The 23,937-nt window shown below is 37.3% G+C and overlaps 2 protein-coding genes across 37 annotated transcripts in view; one reads left to right on the top strand and one right to left on the bottom strand.

Annotated features, from left to right (window-relative positions):
* The window catches only part of LOC124950936 (twitchin), a 64,563-nt gene extending 43,599 nt beyond the window's left edge, over positions 1–20,964 (top strand). For 32 of the 33 annotated variants that reach the window (XM_047498461.1, XM_047498476.1, XM_047498474.1 and 29 more), the window contains 41 exons: positions 66–947; positions 1,035–1,337; positions 1,421–1,702; positions 1,774–2,073; positions 2,153–2,455; positions 2,677–3,135; positions 3,220–3,342; positions 3,416–4,303; positions 4,397–4,699; positions 4,816–5,697; positions 5,771–6,026; positions 6,119–6,444; positions 6,550–6,852; positions 6,993–7,377; positions 7,454–7,659; positions 7,748–8,208; positions 8,329–8,863; positions 8,948–9,142; positions 9,220–9,703; positions 9,771–10,026; positions 10,129–10,463; positions 10,541–10,656; positions 10,734–11,018; positions 11,108–11,247; positions 11,332–11,595; positions 11,681–12,297; positions 12,431–14,755; positions 14,826–14,959; positions 15,104–15,311; positions 15,485–15,637; positions 15,721–15,947; positions 16,031–16,321; positions 16,441–16,812; positions 16,976–17,032; positions 18,239–18,414; positions 18,515–18,623; positions 18,688–18,830; positions 18,921–19,077; positions 19,172–19,489; positions 19,577–19,690; positions 19,904–20,964. In XM_047498461.1, the coding sequence (XP_047354417.1) occupies positions 66–947; positions 1,035–1,337; positions 1,421–1,702; positions 1,774–2,073; positions 2,153–2,455; positions 2,677–3,135; positions 3,220–3,342; positions 3,416–4,303; positions 4,397–4,699; positions 4,816–5,697; positions 5,771–6,026; positions 6,119–6,444; positions 6,550–6,852; positions 6,993–7,377; positions 7,454–7,659; positions 7,748–8,208; positions 8,329–8,863; positions 8,948–9,142; positions 9,220–9,703; positions 9,771–10,026; positions 10,129–10,463; positions 10,541–10,656; positions 10,734–11,018; positions 11,108–11,247; positions 11,332–11,595; positions 11,681–12,297; positions 12,431–14,755; positions 14,826–14,959; positions 15,104–15,311; positions 15,485–15,637; positions 15,721–15,947; positions 16,031–16,321; positions 16,441–16,812; positions 16,976–17,032; positions 18,239–18,414; positions 18,515–18,623; positions 18,688–18,830; positions 18,921–19,077; positions 19,172–19,489; positions 19,577–19,690; positions 19,904–20,106 (14,876 nt within the window). In that variant the 3' untranslated portion in view covers positions 20,107–20,964. The remainder of the gene's footprint in view (positions 1–65; positions 948–1,034; positions 1,338–1,420; positions 1,703–1,773; positions 2,074–2,152; positions 2,456–2,676; positions 3,136–3,219; positions 3,343–3,415; positions 4,304–4,396; positions 4,700–4,815; positions 5,698–5,770; positions 6,027–6,118; positions 6,445–6,549; positions 6,853–6,992; positions 7,378–7,453; positions 7,660–7,747; positions 8,209–8,328; positions 8,864–8,947; positions 9,143–9,219; positions 9,704–9,770; positions 10,027–10,128; positions 10,464–10,540; positions 10,657–10,733; positions 11,019–11,107; positions 11,248–11,331; positions 11,596–11,680; positions 12,298–12,430; positions 14,756–14,825; positions 14,960–15,103; positions 15,312–15,484; positions 15,638–15,720; positions 15,948–16,030; positions 16,322–16,440; positions 16,813–16,975; positions 17,033–18,238; positions 18,415–18,514; positions 18,624–18,687; positions 18,831–18,920; positions 19,078–19,171; positions 19,490–19,576; positions 19,691–19,903) is intronic. The other variant, XM_047498472.1, reaches the window with a different exon arrangement.
* On the bottom strand, positions 20,524–23,803 carry LOC124950964. 4 transcript variants are annotated; one of them, XM_047498581.1, is made up of 8 exons: positions 23,057–23,803; positions 22,553–22,969; positions 22,242–22,452; positions 22,050–22,158; positions 21,856–21,977; positions 21,524–21,730; positions 21,143–21,448; positions 20,524–20,800 (listed from the first exon to the last, which is right to left on the bottom strand). In XM_047498581.1, exons 1-8 carry the CDS (start codon positions 23,225–23,227, stop codon positions 20,793–20,795), a joined length of 1,551 nt encoding a protein of 516 aa, XP_047354537.1. In that variant the 5' UTR covers positions 23,228–23,803; the 3' UTR covers positions 20,524–20,792. The 4 variants fall into 4 exon arrangements, with proteins under 4 accessions (XP_047354537.1, XP_047354540.1, XP_047354538.1 ...); XM_047498584.1 differs by having other exon boundaries at positions 22,553–22,607; positions 23,615–23,803; XM_047498582.1 differs by lacking the exon at positions 23,057–23,803 and having other exon boundaries at positions 22,553–22,607; positions 22,769–22,910.
* Positions 23,804–23,937: the final 134 nt, after the last annotated feature.

Below are 23,937 nucleotides of genomic sequence, written 5' to 3'. Positions count from 1 at the left end.
ATAGATCTTTATAGAGGCTATATTAATTTGATATCTAATACATATTTGTTTCTTGTTATATTTAGCTGAACCCGATGCACCTGGTAAGCCTGACTTAAAGGATTGGAGTAAAAATCATGTTGATCTTAAATGGAAAGCACCAAAGAACGATGGCGGAGCACCGATCGAAAAATACATTATCGAAAAGAAAGATCAATATGGTAAATGGCAAAAGGCTGTAGAAGTTCCTGGTACTAAAACAGACGCTAGAGTTCCGGATCTTGTGGAAGGACAAAAATATCAGTTCCGAGTAAAAGCAATAAACAAAGGTGGTCAAAGTAAACCAAGTGAACCTAGCGATACTTTGATCGCTAAGGATCGTTATGCGGCACCAAAAATAGATCGTACTAATCTGAAAGATATAACCATTAAAGCCGGTAATCACATACGCTTGGACGTTAAGGTTACTGGCGAGCCACCTCCAACTAAAACCTGGTATCTAAATAAGGCCAAACAAGAGACACAGAATGCGGTAACGGTGGAACTTGAAGACTATAGAACTAAGTTCTTAGTGTCTATAGTATCCAGAGCTCATTCTGGTACTTTAACTTTGAAAGCTGAAAACAGTTCAGGGAAAGATGAAGCTTCCATTGAAATCTTGGTACTAGATAAACCGAGTAAACCAGAAGGTCCTTTAAAAGTATCTGATGTTCACAAAGAAGGTTGCACTCTCAAGTGGAATCCACCATTGGATGATGGTGGTGTACCATTAGAACATTACGTTGTTGAAAAAATGGACACAGAAACTGGAAGATGGATACCTATTGGTCGTACGAAAGAACCCAACATGGTTGTCGAAAACTTAGTACCTGGACAAGAGTACAAATTCCGTGTCTCCGCTGTTAATGCAGAGGGTGAATCAGAACCTCTGGAAACCGATCATGGCATTGTAGCAAAGAATCCATTTGGTTAGCTTTCTTGGATTGATTTATAAATATTAGAGTACAAGTAATTGATTCGAATATTTTATCATTTATATTATCTTTTTCTGACAGACGAACCTGGACCTCCTGGACGACCAGAGGCTACTGATTGGGATAAGGATCATATAGATCTGAGATGGACTCCACCGTTGAACGACGGTGGATCTCCAATCACCGGATACGTGATTGAAAAGCGTGAGAAGGGGACACCGCGCTGGATTAAGGCTTGCGAAACCAGTGGACCAGAGTGTAAAGGTCGTGCCGATAATCTTGACGAAGGTGTCGAATATGAATTTCGTGTCAAGGCAATTAACGCCGCTGGTCCTGGTGAACCATCGGACGTCAGCAAACCGATTACCGCTAAAAGTAGACGAAGTAAGTTATATCATTCCGATTTTAACTTTATTAAAAGTTTTCCACAAAAGGCACTTCTTCATTTATTACCGATTGTTCTCCAGTGGCACCAAAGATTGACAGGCGAAACTTACGCGATATCACCGTACGTGAGAACGAAGGGTTCCACTTCGATGTTAAAATTTTGGGCGAACCTCCGCCAGACGTCACCTGGGTCATTAACAACAAGAGCATACAACAAACTACACATCGCCGAATACAAAATGTACCTTACAATTCGAAGTTCTTTAATGACAAGCCCGAACGTAAAGATTCTGGCATATATAAAATCACGGCTGTTAATCAACATGGATCTGATACGGCAGAAGTTGAAGTAACAGTTGTCAGTAAGTATCTGTCAGACTGTGATCTTCTTAGACTTAATAAGAATATAAACTAAGCTTTAACATTTCGACAGGTAAACCTGGCAAACCTGAAGGACCGTTAGAAGTATCAGATATTCACAAGGAGGGCTGCACGCTTAAATGGAAAAAGCCTAAAGATGATGGCGGAGAACCTATCGAAGGTTATCTCGTAGAAAAGTTCGATCCAGACACTGGTGTATGGTTGCCAGTTGGAAAAACGACAGGACCTGAAATGAAGGTCGAAGGTTTAACACCTGGACACGAATACAAATTCCGAGTGAAAGCCCTTAATAAAGAAGGAGAATCGGAACCATTAGAGACATTTAGCTCTATCATTGCCAAAGATCCGTTCAGTAAGTAATTATTTTTGTATTATACTTAATTCCAAATTGAAGATATTCAAATAATTACAATTTGTGTCCTCGCTTGCAGCTGTACCGAGTCCACCGGGAGCACCAGAACCGGTCGATTGGACTGCTAATCAAGTAGAACTTTCTTGGAAAGAACCGGTCAGTGATGGTGGTTCTCCAATTACAGGATATATTGTTGAGAAAAAAGACAAATACAGTACGATGTGGGAGAAAGCTCTCGAAACTGAAACACCTGTTACGCAAGCTCTCGTACATGGTCTCATAGAGGGTAACGATTACCTCTTCCGTGTAATTGCTGTAAATAAAGCTGGTCAATCGGAACCAGGTGAAGCAAGTAAAACCTTTACGGCTAAACCTCGCTTTTGTAAGTATGCAAAATTTATTGCTATTTATATTGTTTGATATAGAATAAGATACATAAAAATATTCTCTTTCTAATAACGATGGCATTGATCTCATGGCGCTTGTACATTCCACGCGCACCTACTCTGAAAATAGAAATAATCAAATCTATATTGAGTAGTGGCTTGAAATCAATTTGGCAAGAGACTGGGGGTACTTATTAACGTTCGTTTCTCACTTCAGTGGCACCAAAGATCGACAGGCGCAATTTACGGGACGTTACTCTTTCGGCGGGATCTCTTCTAAGATTCGATGCGAACGTAATCGGTGAACCTCCACCACATATCGAGTGGCGATACGGTGCGATTCCTCTGCGGTCCGACAAAAAAGTACAAATCGACAATTCAGATTATAGTACGAAATTCAGCATCCGCCCAGTTTCCCGCGACGACAGCGGCGATTATACTGTTACTGCCAGTAATTCGTCTGGAAGAGATTCCGTTACTGTCCAAGTGACAGTAACTGATAAACCTTTACCACCGGAAGGACCACTGCAAATTACGGACATCCATAAAGAAGGATGCAAGCTAAAGTGGAAGAGGCCGAAAGACGATGGAGGCACTCCGATCGAATATTACCAGGTGGATAAGATGGACCCAGAAACGGGTTGTTGGATACCATGTGGCCGATCTACCGAACCGAGTAAGCATTCTCAAAATCCCATCCCGTTCGATTTCTTGTATTTCAAAATAAATCCTGCAATAAATGTTACTTTAATATTTTTAGACTTGGAAGTAACCGGTTTAACGCCTGGCAAAGAATATTTATTCCGAGTATCCGCAGTTAATTCCGAAGGCGAATCCAAACCGCTAGAAGCAGAAGAAGCAATACTAGCTAAAAACCCATATGGTACGTACAATTTGAAATTTCTTTGTTATGCACTATCATCGGTCATAATTCAAACGCTTGGTTAAATCTATAGACGAGCCTGGTAAGCCGGGAGATCTCCGCGCTACCGATTGGGATAAAGATCACGTAGATTTGGCATGGACACCGCCAACCAATGACGGTGGTTCACCCATCACTGGTTATATAATCGAAAAGAAAGATAAATACGGAGAATGGGAAAAAGCTGTGGAAGTACCAGCGGATCAAACTTCGGCAACTGTGCCCGATTTAATAGAAGGACAGCCTTACGAATTTCGAGTACGGGCAATTAACAAAGCAGGTCCCGGCGAGCCTTCTGATCCGACACCAACTATAATTGCTAAACCACGCAATCAACCACCTAAGATCGATCGTACCAATTTAATCGAAGTAAGGATCAAAGCAGGACAAAACTTTGGTTTCGATGTGAAAGTTATCGGTGAACCGCCACCTACGACGAAATGGATGTTAGGAAGCAGAGAAGTAAGACCAACCGATCGGATAAAAGTCAAGCATATCGATTATAACACTAGTCTGCACGTTCGAATGGCGACCAGAGCTGAATCCGGCAAATATTGCATAGTCGCAGAAAATATTAATGGCAAAGACGAAGCGTTTGTCAAAGTTACCGTATTGGATAAACCTAGCCCGCCCCAAGGACCTCTTAGGGCAAGCGACGTGCATGCCGAAGGATGTAAACTTTCTTGGAAACCGCCCGAAGATGATGGTGGACAACCCATTGAGAAATATGTCGTTGAAAAGATGGACGAAGTTACCGGGCGCTGGGTTCCAGCAGGTGAGACCGATGGACCAGAAACGTCGTTAAACATTGATGGGTTAACTCCTGGTCATAAGTACAAATTTAGAGTACGTGCTGTTAACAAGCAAGGCAAATCGGAACCCCTTACTATGTCGCAGAGCATCGAAGCTAAAAATCCATTTGGTAAGGCATTTTTTATATTGACTCCTTATAATGTAAAATATATATCGTTTAACTTCATTTTCCTCTATAATTTTATTTCCTTCTTATATATAGATGAACCAGGTAAACCAGGCACACCTACTGTTACCGATTACGATTCAAACTTCGTCGAACTACAATGGTCACGTCCAGACCACGATGGTGGTTCTCCTATCACTGGTTATGTAATAGAAAAACGTGACAAATATAGTCCCACTTGGGAGAAATGCGCCGAGGTCGAAGGTGATGTAAATACCGGAAAAGTCGATGACCTTGTTGAAGGAACGCATTATGAATTCCGTGTCAGGGCTGTTAACAAAGCTGGTCCGGGCGAACCATCGGATGCTTCAAAATCGCATTTGGCACGACCCAAGAATCGTATGTATATAGATAAATTTTTACGCATATTCGACGTAATAAAATGCGTAATGATAAAAATAATTCTTTATTCGATATAAATAGATAATTTAATTTGATATGTATATTACTTACAGTACCACCAAAGATCGATCGCAATTACATGTTAGATGTAAAAGTGAAAGCAGGCGGCTTTTACGACTTCGATGTACCCGTTATTGGTGAACCACCACCGGTAAAAGAATGGTCCCTTAAAGACAACGTCATAATGGCGGATGAACGCATCAAAATTATAAATGAAGATTACAATACTAAAGTCCGCGTGATGGAGGCAAGAAGGTCGGATTCCGGTGTTTACACGTTAACTGCTAGAAATATCAATGGTAAAGACACTGCCACGTTAAACGTAAATGTTCTCGACATACCATCCCCGCCGGAGGGACCATTGCTTATAAGTAATGTGACGAAGAATTCGTGCACATTAAAATGGCGAGCACCAAAAGACGATGGTGGTTCAGAAATCCTCTACTACCAAGTAGAAAAAATGGATACGGAAAACATGCGTTGGGTACCAGTGGCCGAAGCCACGACTACATCCTCTCGCGTGGACCATCTTATCGAAGGTCATGACTATCAATTCCGTGTGCGTGCTGTAAATAAACAAGGAGAATCAGCGCCATTGATCGGACTGGACACTATCACGGCAAAGGATCCATTCGATAAACCAGATAAACCAGGTACACCTATCGCCACGGATTGGGATAAGGATCACGTTGATCTCGAATGGACACCGCCTAAGAAAGATGGTGGATCTCCGATAACGGAATACATAATAGAGAAGAAACCTCGTTTTGGACAATGGGAAAAGGTACTCGAGGTTCCGGGTAACAAGACTAGTGCTACCGTTCCAGATTTGATCGAAGGTCAAGAATATGAGTTCAGAGTGATCGCTGTCAATAAGGGTGGTCCTGGAGATCCATCCGATGCATCTGCGCCTGTCATTGCTAAACCACGTTTCCGTAAGTATCAACATTGAAATTATAATTTTGTAAATTATAATTTAATACAAGAACAATGGATTATATATTACAGTTGCGCCAAGCTTCGATACGGCTCTTTTGCACGATTTAGTCGTACGTGCCGGTCAAAAGATCAGTTACATCATTCCTATAGAAGCATCGCCTAAACCAAAAGCAACTTGGACACTGGATGGTAAACTTCTTGAGCCAGATTCACGCCACGAAATGTATACTACGCAAATAGAAACTACATTCGAAATTCCATTTTCCGTTCGTTCTGATAGTGGACGATATGCTATAACATTGGAAAATGAATATGGCAAATTCAGGTGGTCTATCAATATCAAATAAACACTTTGAAATAATATTGTAAAATATTATCCTGAAAAAATATATTAACATATATTTATATATTTTCTAGCTCGAGTGCTAGAGTTACTGTACTAGACAGACCATCGCCACCAGAGCCACCATTGGTAGTCAGTAACGTCACCAAAGACAGTTGTCACATAACATGGGGTCATCCTCTCGACGATGGTGGTAGTCCTATCCTTCATTACGTCATTGAAAAGATGGATCTTTCTCGTGGAACATGGTCGGACGCTGGAATGAGCATGGTTCTTAGTCACGATGTAGCCCGATTAACTCACCGTAAAGAGTATCTTTTCCGTGTAAAAGCCGTCAACAATATTGGAGAGTCTGATCCACTAGAAACTAAAAAGAGTATCATCGCTAAGAATGAATTCGGTTGGTATCTTCAGGAAAGCTTTAAAAATATTTTTCTTTTCTTTTGTAAAAACAGAAGCCCGAAATATTCTACAAATAATTATCCTCATTTGACAATATTTACAGATGAACCAGATGCCCCTGGTAGGCCAATAATAACGGATTGGGATAAAGATCATGTTGATCTTCAATGGCCCGCACCAGGCAATGACGGTGGTTCTCCCATTACGGGATATATCGTGCAAAAGAAAGAAAAAGGCAGTCCTTACTGGATCAATGCTGTTCATGTACCAGCTGGACAGACGAGTACAACTGTTCCAGATTTAACAGAAGGTCAAGAATATGAATTCCGTGTTATAGCGGTTAACGCAGCTGGACAATCAGAACCATCCGAACCAAGTGATCTTGTGACTGCTAAACCACGATTCTGTAAGAATACTTTTCTTATTTCCAATTTATTTTACTAGTTTTTTTTTCTTTTTTCTTTTTTTTTATTCCGAAATCTTTTTCTTAATTTAAAATATAATGGTTTTAAGTATAAAGTTAAATAAATAAATGTATTATTCCAGTGGCACCAAAGATAAAGACACCACTGCAAGACATTCGTGTTAAGGCTGGCTTAATCTTCCACGTGGACATAGACTTTGTTGGTGAACCAACACCTGAAGTTATATGGACTGTAGGAAGCAAAGACTTGCAAACCAATGAGAGAACTACTGTTACTTCTATCGGTTATCATACGATCGTTCATACGGTCAATGCACAGAGATCCGATTCTGGGCTATATCATCTCTTATTAAAGAATAGTAGCGGAATTGACGAAGGTAGCTTCCAAGTTATCGTATTGGATAGACCAGGACCACCAGAAGGTCCTTTACAATACGAAGAAATCACAAGTCAATCGGTTACTTTATCCTGGAAACCGCCAAAGGATAATGGAGGCAGCGAGATCACGTGAGTAATTAGTTGATCGAGTGTAATATTAATTGTTTGTAATGATTTTTTATAAAACGATATGCTTTTCCCACAGTGGTTATGTAATTGAAAAACGTGATCTTACCCACGGTGGTGGTTGGGTACCAGCTGTAACGCATGTTAATCCAAAGTATAATCATGCAACCGTTCCAAGATTATCGGAAGGCACCACTTACGAGTTCCGTGTTTCTGCAGAAAATCTTCAAGGTCGTTCTGAACCTTTGACAACGGATCGCTCGATAGTAGCTAAGAATCAATTTGGTAATTGTTTATTACAACTACTGCGAACGTAAACTATCATTTTTGTATTTTAGTTATTAAATAATAACTTTATTGTTTCTTGAAATAGTTGCTCCTGGTCAACCTGGTAAACCTGAATGCGTTGATGCTGACAAAGATCATATCAAGATCAAATGGACTGCTCCAATCAGTAACGGTGGTTCTAATATTATTGGTTATGACGTGGAACGTCGTGATCGTGCGACTGGACGTTGGCTTAAAATAAACAAGGAACCAGTTAGGTATGCGGAGTATTACGATGATCACGTCACTGAAGGTCACCAATACGAATATCGCGTTACTGCAATAAATGCTGCTGGAGCTGGTAAGGCCAGCGATACATCATCCGTATTTATTGCCAAACCCATGAAGGAAAAACCGAAATTGTATTTGGATGCTCTCATTGGTCGCAAAATTAAAGTTCGTGCTGGAGAACCCATTAATATTAATATTCCATTATCTGGAGCACCTACTCCTACCGTGGAGTGGACCAAAAATGGAAAAACGCTTACAGAAACTCTTCGAGCATCGGTAAGAATTTAAAAAGCAATCCAATTCTCAAAGCGAAATAGTAGTTATCAACAATATTTTGCATATTAATAAGAGTAAGATGAACAACAGGGGGTATATATTATGTTTAATTAATTTCAGACCGAAACCAAGAGTGATCGAACACAACTACTCGTTGATAAATCTATACGCGACGATAGCGGTATATACAGGGTTACCGCCGTAAATGAACACGGTAGAGATTCGGCTGACATTGAAGTCACGGTTGTTGATAAACCTGGACCACCACAGGGACCACTTCAATACACAGCAACGACGCAAGAATCAGTTTCGCTATCCTGGAACAAACCCTTGGATGATGGTGGATCTGACATAACCAATTACATTGTCGAAGTAGCAGACTTTGGTTCTGATAACTGGCGCCAAGTGCCTGGATATGTTCCAAGAACCAGTTTTACGGCAAAAGGTCTTACAGAAGGAAAACGATATCTCTTCAGAGTACGAGCTGAAAATATGTATGGAGTTTCGGAACCTCTCGATGGTAAACCTGTTGTTGCAAAGAGTCCATTCGATCCACCGGATGCTCCAAGTCAGCCACAAATTCTAGGCTACACGCCCAACAGTTGTAGCCTATCTTGGACTCCACCTGTTAACACGGGTGGCAAGCCAATCACAGGTAAAATAAATCCATTGTAAGGAAAACTATATTATTTTAAACATATTTTCACATTTTTCATTATTCCTTACTTAAAATTTGTAGGCTATTATGTCGAGAGACGCGAGCGTGGTGGTGAGTGGCTTAAAGTTAATAATTATCCAACGCCAAATACTACTTTTACGGTTCAAGATCTTCATGAAGGCTCTAGATACGAATTTAGAGTAATAGCTGTGAACGAAGCTGGACCTGGCAAACCTAGTAAACCTACAGAGCCTATTACAGCTGGACATCAACGAAGTAAATTAATTTTCTTTTGCATCTTCCTTTATATTATAACTATATGAAATAATATTATCGTTAAAATGTCTGTGTAGTGAAGCCCGATGCTCCAGAACCACCGAAAGCCGACAGGATTACGAAGGATTCGGTGACCTTAAGTTGGCGTCCTCCACGTAGCGACGGTGGTGCTAAAATCAGAGGTTATATTATCCAAAAGAAAGCTAGAGGAGAGGACGAATGGATCGATGTCAATGGTGCTCTTATTCCTACAAATATATATACCGTGCCGAAGCTTACTGAGGGCGAAGAATATCTCTTCAGGGTAATAGCTGTGAATGATGTTGGTAACAGCGATCCTAGCAAGCCCAGTAGTCCTATTGTTATCGAAGAACAACCAAATAAACCAGTTATGGATCTTGGTGGTGTCAGAGATATTACTATCCGAGCCGGTGAAGACTTTTGTATTCATGTACCTTATATCGGTTTCCCCAAACCAACTGCTACGTGGTTTGCTAATGACGTTGTCAAAGATGAAACAGATTCACGTGTACATCAACAATTGGCCGACGATTATGCGAGGTAAGTATTTTGAATTGTATTTAACTATATAAATTGCTTAACTTATTAATTATCCTTTTTGTTACAGTCTTGTTGTGAAAAATTCGAAACGTTCAGATGGAGGACAATACAGACTTCAATTACGTAATCCCTCTGGATTTGATACAGCTACGATAAATGTTAAAGTTCTAGACAGACCAGATCCACCAGAAAACCTACGTGCCGATGAGTTTGGCGGAGATGCTCTTACACTCTTCTGGAGTCCGCCAAAAGATAACGGCGGTGGCGATATCACCAATTATGTAGTTGAAAAAAGAGAACCACGTGCAGCCACATGGTCAAAGGTATGGCTACAAAAATATACGAAAATATATAATCCTTTTTAATAAAGAAATTGCAATAAAAGAGATGGCAATTCTATATCACTTACTAAAATCGTTCTACAGGTCAGCAGTTACGTTACTACACCGTTTGTACGTGTACGCAATTTGACCGTTGGTCAAGTCTATGAATTCCGCGTGATGGCTGAAAATCAATATGGAACGTCAGATCCTGTCACAACAATTGATCCAATCAAAGCCAGACATCCATTCGATCCGCCAGGTCCACCTGGAGCACCACGTGGCATCGAAACCACTGAAGATAGCATTACTATTACATGGACGAAGCCTCGTCATGATGGTGGCTCGCCTATTACCGGATACGTCATTGAAAAGCGTCTTTTGAGTGAAGACAAATGGGTCAAAGCAACCCCGGCATTAGTACATGAAACGACATATAAGTAAATATCAGAGATAAAATGTTTTTGAGGAATTTGTTAATGCAAATATCTAATATATTTTTAATATTTCTTAACAGGGTTACTGGATTGATTGAAAATCATGATTATGAATTCCGTGTGGCAGCCGAAAACGCAGCTGGCCGTGGTCCGTGGAGCTTAAGTTCGGATGTGATTCGTGCTAGCGCTCCAGCGTGTAAGTATATTATAATAAACACCGGTGATCTTTATAAATGATTAAGTTATAATAATATACGTGTTCAAATAATTTAGTCCCGCCAAAGATTACCAGTGATCTAAGTATTCGCGATATGACCGTTATCGCTGGAGAACCATTCACCATCACAGTACCATTCACGGCGAATCCAAAGCCTAGACCAAGTTGGTCAATTAACGGCGAAGAAGTTCTCACTGGAGATAGAATTAAATTCGAGACAACCGATATTGCTTCGCAATTTATTAACAAGAAGGCAAAACGATCGGATACTGGAACATACACTATCTATCTTACCAACACCGTTGGCACGGATTCAGCTTCATGTAAAGTTCTAGTAGTTGGTAAGTATATTTCCTCTCAGTATTACTTATTAGTTTTAATTACATAAAATACAAATTATTTAATAAATATGTATTCATTATAATCTTAGATAAACCATCACCGCCTCAAGGTCCATTAGACATATCTGATATTACACCTGAAACTTGCACACTTTCATGGAGACCTCCGTTCGATGATGGTGGTTCACCGGTTACAAATTATGTTGTCGAAAAATTGGATCCCGCTGGCGTAAGTTATTCTTCATAATCCTCTAGAATTTTACATATTTATAATAAGAGATATGGAATACAATTTAATCTTATATTATTACAGTTCTGGGTAAAGCTTAGCAGTTTCGCTAGAAATACTCATTACGATGTGATTGGTCTGGAACCAAATCGCATGTACAATTTCCGTGTAAGGGCAGAAAATCAATACGGCGTGTCTGAACCATTACAAGCGGATGAACCAATAACAGCTAAATTCCCCTTCACTGTTCCGGATGCACCTGGACAACCTCGTGTAATAGATTGGGATACGACAAGTGCCACATTGGTTTGGTCGAGACCATTATCCGACGGAGGCTCGCGAATACAGGTAATTTTGTAGAAGAGGATGAACTCAAAATATCTTTCTAAAAATAATGTTATAATAATTCACATATCTTTGTATCGTTATCCAGGGTTATAAGATCGAATTCCGTGATCCAGCAGACGATATGACGTGGCGAATAGCCAACGATTATCTTGTTAAAGATACAACTTATATCTGCTATAATTTGGCCAGTGGTCACGAATACGAATTTAGAATACGAGCAAAGAACGCAGCTGGCTTCAGTAAACCGAGTCCACATTCGGCACCATTTAAAATAAAAGGCAAATTCAATGTTCCTTCTCCACCTGGTACCCCGCAAGTGACCAAAGTGGGCAAGAACTACGTTGATCTTAAATGGGAAGCACCCGTTTCTGATGGAGGTAGCCGTATCACTGGTTATGTCGTTGAAAAACGTGAAGTCGGAAGTGCTATTTGGATTAAATGTAACGATTATAACGTCACGGATACCGAGTATACCGTACTTCACCTTATCGAACGAGGAGACTACGAATTTAGAATATTTGCGGTTAATGCGGCCGGAAGATCGGAACCTAGTTCTTGCACCACACCGGTCAAGATTTGCGAAGTTGAAGGTGGTGAGAAACCAGAGTTCGTTAGGAATTTGCCTATTAGCCAGATAGTTCCGCTTGGAAAAACGCATGTATTTGAATGCGAAGCCACAGGAAAGCCATTACCGACTGCCAGGTTAATATAATATAATATATATATATATATATATATATATATATATATATATATATATATGTATGTGCATTATATATTACCAAAGAAAATGTCAATAACGATGAAACGATTTCTCAATGCTATTTTATTACAGGTGGTTGAAGAATGGTCGTGAGATCACCCTAGGTGGACGCTTCAGAACAGAAGCTTTAAATGGAATTTACAGGCTCGTCATATCCGGAGTAATGGAAGCTGACGACGGTGATTACAGTTGTCAAATATCGAATCCTCTTGGTCTGGCAACAACGACTGCGCGTCTCAAGATCGGGACCCCACCGCGTATCGAGCGTATGCCCGATGACTTGTATCTACCGGAAGGCGACAATACTAAGATCAAGATCTACTACAGTGGTGATCAACCGATGGATGTTACTCTGAAGAAGGATGGTCGCAAGATCGTTGAAACATCGCATATCAAATACACCGTTTTTGACGAATATCTTATTATCTTTATCAAGGACATTGAGAAAGATGATGCCGGCGTATATGAATTGTCCATATCCAACGACAGTGGCGACGTTAGTGGCTCTTTCACCGTTTATATTACAGGTCTACCTGGTCCACCAACAGGTCCGCTCGACGTCACCGATATTAATAAGCACACATGTACTTTGTCTTGGCATCCACCTAAATATGATGGAGGTCTTCGTATAACTCATTACATGATAGAACGAAAAGACATTACGCATACTCATTGGATTATTGTCGCGTCCTTCTGTAAGGATACTACATGTTACGTACAAGGTCTAACGGAGGGTCAAGAATATCTATTCCGAGTAATGGCAGTTAATGAGAATGGTATGGGTGCACCTTTGGAAGGAACGAATCCTATAAAAGCCAAGGCACCGTTCGATCCGCCTGGACCCCCTGGTACGCCAAAGGTTATCGAAGTGGGTGGAGATTTTGTAAATCTTTCATGGGAGAAACCAGAAACCGATGGTGGTTCCAAGATACAAGGTTATTGGATCGACAAGCGCGAGGTCGATAGCCAAACTTGGCAACGCGTCAACGTTGCGATCTGTTTACCAACTCAGATAAATATTAGCAATCTTATCGAGGGAAGGCAGTACGAGTTCCGCGTTTTTGCCCAAAACGAAGCTGGTCTTAGTCCAGAATCTAAAGCCTCAACGTCAGTTAAGATCGTCGATCCTCAAGCCGCCAAAGCTCCAGAAATTATTTCGCCTTTGCATAAAGTTAATTGTGTTCAGAATCACAATGCCCACTTCCACTGCACCATTACTGGAATTCCCAAGCCCAATATTACGTGGTTCAAGGGAGCTCGTGAAATTATTGGTGGCAGTCGTTACCAAATTTATTCGGAAGGCGACGTGCACAATCTCATAATATACGATGTATTCGGCGAAGACGCGGACGAATACTTCTGTCGTGCAGTAAATAAATGTGGCGCAAAATCTACGAAGGGCGAACTATTCATTAAGACCCCGCCTAAACTCAACGTACCGCCAAGATTTAGAGACACCGCGTTCTTCGATAAAGGCGTCAATGTTGTAATTAAAATACCATTCACCGGTTATCCCAAACCAAAGATCACTTGGATAAGAGAGGGAGAAGTTATCGAATCAGGAGGACATTACTCCGTCGAGGTGAAAGAGAGACATGCCGTATTAACCATCAGAGACGGTAGTAGACTAGATTCTGGACCTTATCGCATTACAGCGGAGAACGATCTTGGTCAGGATTCGGCGATCATAAAGATACAGATAAGCGATCGTCCTGATCCACCACGATTCCCGCAAATCGACAACATCGGACACGATTCCTTGGCACTTTCGTGGAAACCACCAGTCTGGGATGGTGGCAGTAATATCACCAATTACTTGGTGGAAAAACGCGAACATCCGATGACCAGTTGGATCAGAGTTGGAAATACTAGATTCTGCACGATGGCCGTTACTGGTCTCAGCCCTGGACATCAATATGATTTCCGTGTTTGCGCTGAGAATGTCTACGGTAGATCCGATCCGAGCGAAGTAACGCCACTTATCACAACTAAAGGTACCATCAAGAGAGAGTTCAAGAAGAAGGAATACGAAATGGATGAGAGTGGCAAAAAGATACGTGGTCGCAGTGACGAAAAAGTTCGCGACTACGATCAATTCGTCTTTGACATTTATAGCAAATACGTCCCGCAACCAGTTGAGATCAAGCATACATCAGTTTATGACAAATATGATATTCTTGAAGAAATTGGTACCGGTGCCTTTGGCGTCGTTCATCGTTGCCGTGAAAGATCTACCGGCAATATTTTTGCTGCTAAATTCATTCCAGTTTCTCACATCATGGAGAAGGAATTAATTAGAAAAGAAATAGATATAATGAATCAATTGCATCATCCTAAATTGATCAACCTTCATGATGCTTTCGAGGATGACGACGAGATGGTTCTAATCTTTGAATTGTAAGGCGACGAATTATCATTCCAATTGATTTCTCTTTATCATTGTTACTAATAATTTGGAATGTTTTAGCTTATCCGGCGGCGAACTGTTTGAGAGAATCACTGCCGAAGGTTATATCATGTCCGAGGCCGAGGTCATTAATTATATGCGTCAGATTTGCGAGGGTGTCAAACACATGCACGAGAAGAACATCATACACCTTGGTTTGTTTGAGAGAGACTATTTTTTCGTTCGTAATATTAGAAAAAAAAAACAAAAAAAAATCGCAATTGAACGTGATGCATTACAGAAGAAACGAATGCTCTAGGAGGAACAGAAAATAATCGAATGTTAATGTTATTTTCCAGACATCAAACCAGAAAACATAATGTGTCAAACGCGCAATAGCACGAATGTGAAACTGATCGACTTTGGTTTAGCTACTAGACTAGATCCCAATGAAGTCGTAAAGATCAGTACAGGTACAGCGGAATTCGCAGCTCCTGAAATTGTAGAACGCGAACCAGTTGGTTTCTATACGGATATGTGGGCTTGTGGTGTACTGGCATACGTCCTGTGAGTATTTGCATATTCGCAATTGCTTATCTCTCTATTATATTAAAAGTCTTAAGATATAAATGGACAAAATGAAATCTGTGTGTATTTCTTTTTTTTTTTCTTTTTTTTTTTTTTCTTTTTTTGATCGTATATTTCTTTTACATATAATTAAATTTATTCTGATTGAAAAGTTTGAGTGGTCTCTCGCCGTTCGCCGGTGACAATGACATCGAGACGTTGAAAAACGTAAAGGCCTGCGATTGGGACTTTGACGAAGAAGCGTTCCGGGAAGTCTCCGAGGAAGGCAAAGACTTCATCAGACGATTACTCGTTAAGAATAAAGAGTGGGTGCATTCGCTTAAACCCTAATAATACAATTAATGAATAGCAAAGTGAATTTGTTCAATCGTTAATATTATTTTTGTAGAAAGCGCATGACCGCTCATGAATGCCTCCTTCATCCATGGTTAACCGGCGATCATAGTAATCGTACCAATGTCATATCTAGTAGCCGATACCTTAGCTTCAGAGACAAATTACGTGCCAAATACGAGAACTGGGATAAATACGTTTTACCCATCGGCCGGCTAGCTGAGTATTCCTCGCTTAGAAAATTATTGATAGAAAAATATAAGATCTATGACTCTTCATTCGGTAAATTTGTTTGATAATCTACAATAACTTTCTAAATTTGTATATAATAGAATTATAAATCGAATCATGCATATTATTTATAGATCGCCGACAGGCTGCACCTAGATTTGTTATCAAACCTACAAGCGCATTCGCATACGAAGGACAAAGTGTAAAGTTCACTTGTCGAGTAATTGCCATTGCTTCTCCCGTTTTAACGTGGTTCCACAATAATCAAGAACTTCGACAATCTGTTAAATTCATGAAACGTTATCACGGTGACGACTACACTTTCATCATTAACAGAGTTAAGCTGGAAGATAGAGGAGAATATGTGATACGTGCCGAGAATCATTACGGTTATAGAGAAGAAGTTGTCTTCCTCAACGTACAACGTAAGTAGCAAGATTGGAAGAATAGTTTCTGATCAAAGTATATTTCTATTATCGCGACACGTTACTAAGTTAAAGATTTTGTGGATCAATAATTAATAATTAATGTGATAAATTTGTAGCACTGCCTATAGAAATTCCAAAGTACAGACCAGAATTGCATCCGGTCCGCAGACGAGAGCCTCTCGGTTATAACGTATGGATGGAAACGATCGAATCAGCTCCGAACTTTACCTTCTTATTGAGGCCACGTGTGATTCAAGTCAGACAAACATGCAAGCTACTTTGTTGTCTAGCCGGAAATCCACCGCCAACCGTAAAATGGTACAGAGATAGAGAAGAATTATCTAAACATCATTATTCGATGACACACGCAGACGGTGTCGTCACTATGGAGATTATAGATTGTAAACCGGAAGACAGTGGCAAGTATCGCTGCGTAGCGACAAACATTCATGGCAAGGATGAAACGAGCTGTGTCGTTATTGTAGAAGGTAAGTTTGGGAAAAACAAATAGAGAAAAATGACGAAAAATATGTCGGTGACGAATAACAATGGAACAACAATCGAAGTAACAAGTGCTTCGCCACGTGAATCGATAAATCGTTAAATTATATATATTTTTAATACGAAATCTGATTAAATATTTATTTGTAGGAACTGGAGAAACAGAGGAGCAATGTAAATTAGCACACGACCTCCTACATTCCGGAGGTAGAGCCGCTTGAGCGTGACTCCCCTTATTTTTATTATCCCCTTTGATCCTTTGCTATCTATGGAGTGACAAATGAGAGATTGCTGAAAACACTTAACTGTCAATTTGAAACGATTGTATGGAATAAGAAGTCGAACACTTTATGAAAATCATGATAATTTTATTACAATGTATTTTAAAATTCAATATGAATTATATTATAAAAATATATAAAGTTAAAAAAAACTACCAAAAACACTATGAGGCAATAGCTTCAGTGTTTTATTTGGTTTTATGAATTTTTCTTTTTATATCGGCAAAAAATTAACATATTCTTTTAGATTTGCACAAAACATTTTTCACAATCCTAAAAAAAATTATAACATCGCAGTATCATTTCTTTATATAAAAATTCACATAGAAATGTTTTTTGTGAATGTCATCAAGTATGATCGTTCCATAGTTTCCCTCAATTCAATCCTAATGTTGAACGACTCGAGTGATTTTCAATGTGAAAGTAACAAAATTTATTCCCATCTTTCTCCCACATAATTGTTCACTCATTACGATTATTTGTCCATAAATATTTGTCCATAAATGGATATAATTTAAGAAATTAAATGTGATCCTTTTGCATGTATTTCGTTCATATCGGGAAAGTTCTTCAGCTATTTTCCATTTGTCACCCTGTTTATGTTTTGAAGGATTGGAAGATGCAGTAGTATAGGAAAAACGTATACGTACATGTATATGTATATGGGCGATCACTCATTAAACTTTATGCAAACAGCATAATATTTTTTCATTAAAATTACGAATTGGATTTTAAAAAGTTATTATGCCATTTAGAGCAAAGTTGATTAAACTTGAAATTATTGTTTGAATTAACTCCATGATTTAGTCCACCATAATTATCTATTAAACGTTATTTGTATTATTCCTTTAGCGATGCACACGCATAAATCATCGAGCCAATATGTAACTCTGAATAACTCTAATCTAGAGATCTTTTCAATGGATGCCTTCCAATTCTATAGCAACTCGTTTATTCCATGGTTTTATCCAATTTGTTTTTACTCTTAGACGCTGCAAAGTAAACAGTAAATTTCTGCAAATATGTAATATAGTGAATGCATACAAAAATGCGTGTAGAGCATGCCACAAAAGCACATTGATTCCTATCATAATGAAATATATGAGCCCTGATACTAAGTACTTATCTTTAGATCGGAGGTTTATTGAGCAACCACTGAAACCTGCACCACCACCTATTGTAACTGTTCACAAAGCCAGTGGTTACAGTGGCTACAGTTCTACTACTACACAAGGTCATTCAAGTACATCACACAATTATAGTAGTTCAACTAGCAAACTGAATTCCTCAAGTTCCTCATCTTATAAAGTAAGCTCGTTAAAATGCAAACCAAAAAATAGATCCTATATACAATCATACAAACATTTTATATACAGATAACATTATAACATATTAATGTCATTTGTAGGCTACAACCGAATCTTCGTCAGATAAACGTAATGCTAAAAAATACGGAAGTAAGTTGGACGCTACAGGTAGCCCATCTCGGTCTAGAAGCACTACTAAAGAACTTGCTTGTAGGTATTCTATATATTATAAAGTAATTTTTTAGAGAGTTATATTTAATTCATATCATTGTAGATCCATCAGATGATAGTATGAAACCACCAGAATTCACAAAGAAATTAAATGATCTTACAATTAACGATGGAGAGCAGCTGGAACTGACTGTTAAAGTTGACGGTGATCCAGAACCACAAATAACTTGGCTGAAAAATGGAAAAGTTAGTATAATTCGTATGCGAATAATAAAATTATGTTATTATTAACAATATTCTTTAAAGTGAAAGTATATTTTTAATTCAATTCTATAGACCGTAAACTCCTCTGAGATTGTTGATTTGAAATACAAAGCTGGTACTGCAACTCTTACTATCAATGAAATATTCCCCGAAGATGAGGGCGAATATATTTGCAAGGCAACCAATAGCCTTGGAACATCTACAACGTCTTGCAAATTAACTGTGAAACGTTAGTAAAGTGAATTTTATCCTAGTTGGAACAATATCATGAATTTATATAATTGTAAAGATATTTTTTCATTTAATTCCTATTTTGTTTTTAGCAATGGAAAATGCAGCAGCTAAAAAGAAGAGCGATGATAAACCACCAAAAATTGTAGATCATCTGACAAGCATGTTTGTGAAGGATGGAGAGGCCGTAACACTCAGTTGTCGAATTATTGGTGCTAAGAAATTTGATGTGGTGTGGCTTCATAATAATAAAGAAATTAAGCCTAGCAAAGACTTCCAGTATACAAGTGAGGCTAATATTTACAAATTAAATATTGCTGAAATCTTCCCAGAAGATTCTGGCACTTACACGTGTGAAGCATTCAATGATGCAGGAGAAAGTTTCTCATCGTGTACATTGAATGTCCTCGGTAAGAAATTTTTTCAGATTTTTCTTTTATATTAATGCATTAATATGCATTTTTTCGTGGAAAATATAACATCGACATGCTGTTTAGTTCCCAACGAGGAACCCAAGAGTCCGGTCTTCACAACATTCCCACAATCAGCAACCGTGAGCGAAGGTGAAACAGTTACTTTCACATGCAAGACTGAAACTGCGCCCTTGAAAGGTAAGGAAGAATACGTTTATAGAATATCATTATTTCGAATTCTTTTATAGATTATTAGGAGGAAAAGTTATTTTTTCTTTTTTTTCTTTTTTTTTTTTTTTTTATATCATATAAAGGAGACATGAAAAATTATAAAAGGAAATATAAATATTTATATAAGATTATATTATGTTTAAATTAATGTGAAATAATATCGTTATTTTATTTCTACAGTAACTTGGTTAAAGGATGGTAAGGCGCTCCCTGAGACCAGCAGCAAATACTCTTTCAGTTCAGACGGCGACAAATCGTTTGAACTAGGTATTAAGGCATGTACGGCTAGTGACGTGGGACAATACATAGCACGTGCAATTGGCAAAAAAGGCGAAACTAATGCAGCCTTTGCTCTGAACGTCACTAATCCCGGCGATCTCTAAACGCAAAATTATTACTTTTACAACAATTTATATTACGGTCCTTTTTTAGAAATCAGTTTTAATATACATCTGCAATTTGCAATTTAAAATGCTTTCCGAATGAACGTGAATATTTTTCATCAATTATAATCTATACGAGAATATACAAAATGTGAAAAGAAAAAAATACCGTTAACGTGCACGAATGGAACATGAAGCAGACACAATTCCGGAATACTGTAGAACTTTGGTTATTCGAATAGGTGGAAGGGGGAGAGGGGAGGTGGGGTGGGGGGGGGGGGTTGTGATGAGGGAACATTCAATGTCTGATGATGGAGCATTCAGGTAACAGAACTTTCGAATAATCGAGGTTCTACTGTGCGTGATACATCAACGCGTTTAAAATACTTAGCCTGCAAACAAATCAAATTGTCAAGATACAGTCGTTATACGTAAATTGTTAAAAAAAACATACATTGTGTCTTTTTTCTGTGTGCTTGTCATGTCGCATAAATTATGTCATTTAAACGTAAACAAATAAACGCGTCAAACATCAAGGATAGCACGCGCAACCTATACTAGCTAATATGAGCTTCGCTGTACACACGATTTAGCATACTTTAAGTACACAATGGTGCGTAGAGGCAGTCTGACATCAATATGCCTGGAAGAGTTATTAATTCCGATAAAATCAGCCAGCATCCTCTCTAGTCACCTAAACAACGAAATAATTTTATCGGAATGCGTTAACTTGTAATGGCATTGCCAAAACATACTTCTTTATTCCATATAATCGAACGCACTATCGTGTTATACTTGTTTGAAGACTGCTTCCATTACAAAATTTATGATAAATAAAAAACTTATGATTAAAAAATATTATTAACATTTATTCTTATTTGCGAATATTTCTAAGAAAACTTTCTATCTTTTTATATTCCTTCATAATGATTGTTATAATCAAAATAATTCTCATATCATATCTACTTTAATTGAAGGCAAACTTAACATTGGTGTTAAAGTATTAATTATAATAAAAAAATATATTACAAGTTACCTAATGTGGATACCTCGCACAATGTTTTTGGATCAATTGTATAAAAACTTCCTAGCCTAGGATCTAAAATTAGATTCCCTGGATCAGTTCTTGTTTTATCATCTGTTTGTAAATATGAATAACTACATGATTGACATTTTTTGGATAATATTGATAAAAACCCTATGCCAGGAATGAATAAACCAATTGACGGATACACATCACTCATAGTATGTATCATTGCATGATCTTTGTACAATTGTAAGCAATCATCACATATTTTTTCTTGTATATTACTAATTCTGGACAAAACTCTTCCATTATATCCTACAATTATTATTCCATATTAGTGACTAATTTTTAATTTTATATACTTTATATATCTCCAATTTTCTCACTTACTAATCATAAATATTACGAGTCCATATGCCATAAAATGATGTGCTATAGGCAAAGGAATATTCTCTAAGATAATAGTCTTCCATGATTCAAGTTCTGGATAGAATATATAAAGAGATGATCGCAACAAAAACAATTTTTTTCTCATTATACTATAATGTGGCACTTCGGTAAAATTTTCAGGTACATCTGCAGCTTTTGTCCATTTACCTACAAACATCCATTTGATGCATAGTAAAACATGATACATACATACATACACACGTACATACATACATACATACGCGTGTGTGTGTGTGTGTGTGTGTGTATATGTATTTAATGACTTAATTTACCTGTATGTATATTCAACATATCAACTGACGATAGTTTTAAACGATGACGTCCCACACCACCCACCACAATCAAACAATTACTTAAAAATCCAGCAATCATATGTCTTCTTGGGCTAGGAAGTCTAAAAATGTATATATTAAAAAGTAAGCGCAAATAATGATATCACTATGGAGCTTACAATATGATCATTCACCTTGCAAAATAATACCATTTTTTAGATATAAGGCAATATCGCCAAATTATTTGATTAAATTGACCAGTTCCTAAACCATATTCTCCACCAACAAGATATATATTAAATCCTGAAGAATGATAAGGTAAATAGCATGGACATTTAAAGAAATATTTTTTAGAACTTTTTTTATAATTTTTATAACGTACATACCTCTGCCAGTAACTTGTAAACCTATTAGATCCCTTCCAGAATATTTTAGATATTTTAGTTCTACTAACTCAGATAACTGAATACCGTCCCAACAATAAATATATCCTTTCCTGTTACTACCATTTTCTAATTTATATCCAATCATATATTGTATAAATTTAGAGTTTCTTGTCAATGGTATATTTATTACATTATTATTAATTGTAGAAACCTGAATAAATCCGTTAAAAAAAAAAAAAAACAAAAAAAAAAAAATATTCCTCCCTATAAAATTTATAAATAAAAGGTATATAAGTAAATAATTAACTTACTGTATTATGATCCATCCATTCGTGCAATATATAATGCGAGTATTTTGTTGTTGACCTAACATTAATATTTTCAATTAACTGTTTGAGATTCTTAATAGGTAGCTCGATCAAAGAACTAATGGGTAAATCTATAAAACGATCTAAGCATACTGACAAACAGACATCAGTCAATAAACTTATAGCCAACTCTTGTGCCAATAACCAGACATCAATTACCTTTTCCGGATTCAACCAATATAATATGATAATATCAGTTATATCATTTATTAAATCGTCAGTCATGAAAAGCACAGCCAATTGTAATAAATTTAAAAGATCTATAAAATTATCTGTTTTATACTTCACCATTGAAGATTTAATGAAATGGCTAAGTTCAATTATTATTCTTTCATCGTCATGAATCCATTCAATAAAATTCTAAGAAAGAAAATAATCTTAGCTAGTAAATGATGAACAAATAACGAACAATCAATTAAATATTAAACACAGTTATTATATATTAACCTGTAAGGTAAATGAAGCAATATCATAATTTATAATATGTTCTTTGTTACGTGAGTCGTAAAAATTTGGAGAGAAAAGGCAATCAAAATAATGACTTTTATTAATAAGTCTTTTTTTATCGACTTTAAAACTATCATTTCCAAGTATTAACGTAATAATTTCATCTCCCATCGTATCAATGACAATGTATGTATATATATAATATATTAATTGATTTTTGACACTTTCGGTATGAAAATCGCACCATTCAATTTTTCACTTTTCACAGAACTTTAAGTTATATTTATATTAATAAAAAATTATTGATATATGTGAGTGAAGTACTTCTTCAAATGTACTTCTTGTTATCTTCTGGTTATCCTTGTTGACAAGAATCAGTTTTTCATGACGAAAAAAAAATTGACCTAGCCTGTTTGAAAGTTACTTGACAATACAAATAATTCATTTCTTCTAATACTACATATCTATATAAACTGTGAGAAATTCTCGAAATAATATGTATATTCATGATATGTTTTATGAATTTGGACTAATAAATTATGATATTTAAAGTCGTACAATTATTTGTAAATATTTATTTTCAAATGATATTTCAGGATTGCATCTAATTATCAGGCGCAAATTTCAAATCTATAGTCATAGCTTATGAACGAGCAATAATAGCACTAATGAAGCGTCAAAATATTCGATGTAATTCACTGAAAAATTTAATCGAGTGTCAGTCCAGTGACAGGAAATATGATAATAATTTTACAGAAATGGTGAATAGTCATAATAATAATAATAATAATAATAGTAATAATAATAACAATAATAATAACAATAATAATAATAATAATAATAATAATAAGCGGAAATAATAATCTAAAATTTCGAATTGT

This window comes from Vespa velutina, chromosome 8 (assembly GCF_912470025.1).
Source record: "Vespa velutina chromosome 8, iVesVel2.1, whole genome shotgun sequence".
Lineage (NCBI taxonomy): Eukaryota > Metazoa > Arthropoda > Insecta > Hymenoptera > Vespidae > Vespa > Vespa velutina.
Note: the sequence above shows the minus strand (reverse complement) of the source record. Positions and strands in the feature narration are given on the sequence as shown.

What these genes read in the sequence shown, in the direction of transcription:
- LOC124950964 (XM_047498581.1), bottom strand. Translation starts at nt 23,227, where the DNA reads ATGGGAGATGAAATTATTACGTTAATACTTGGAAATGATAGTTTTAAA. An exon ending in TTGCTTCATTTACCTTACAG is followed by an intron (nt 22,970 to 23,056) that starts GTTAATATATAA and finishes TTTCTTTCTTAG; the next exon opens with AATTTTATTGAATGGATTCA. An exon ending in TATGTTGAATATACATACAG is followed by an intron (nt 21,731 to 21,855) that starts GTAAATTAAGTC and finishes GGATGTTTGTAG; the next exon opens with GTAAATGGACAAAAGCTGCA.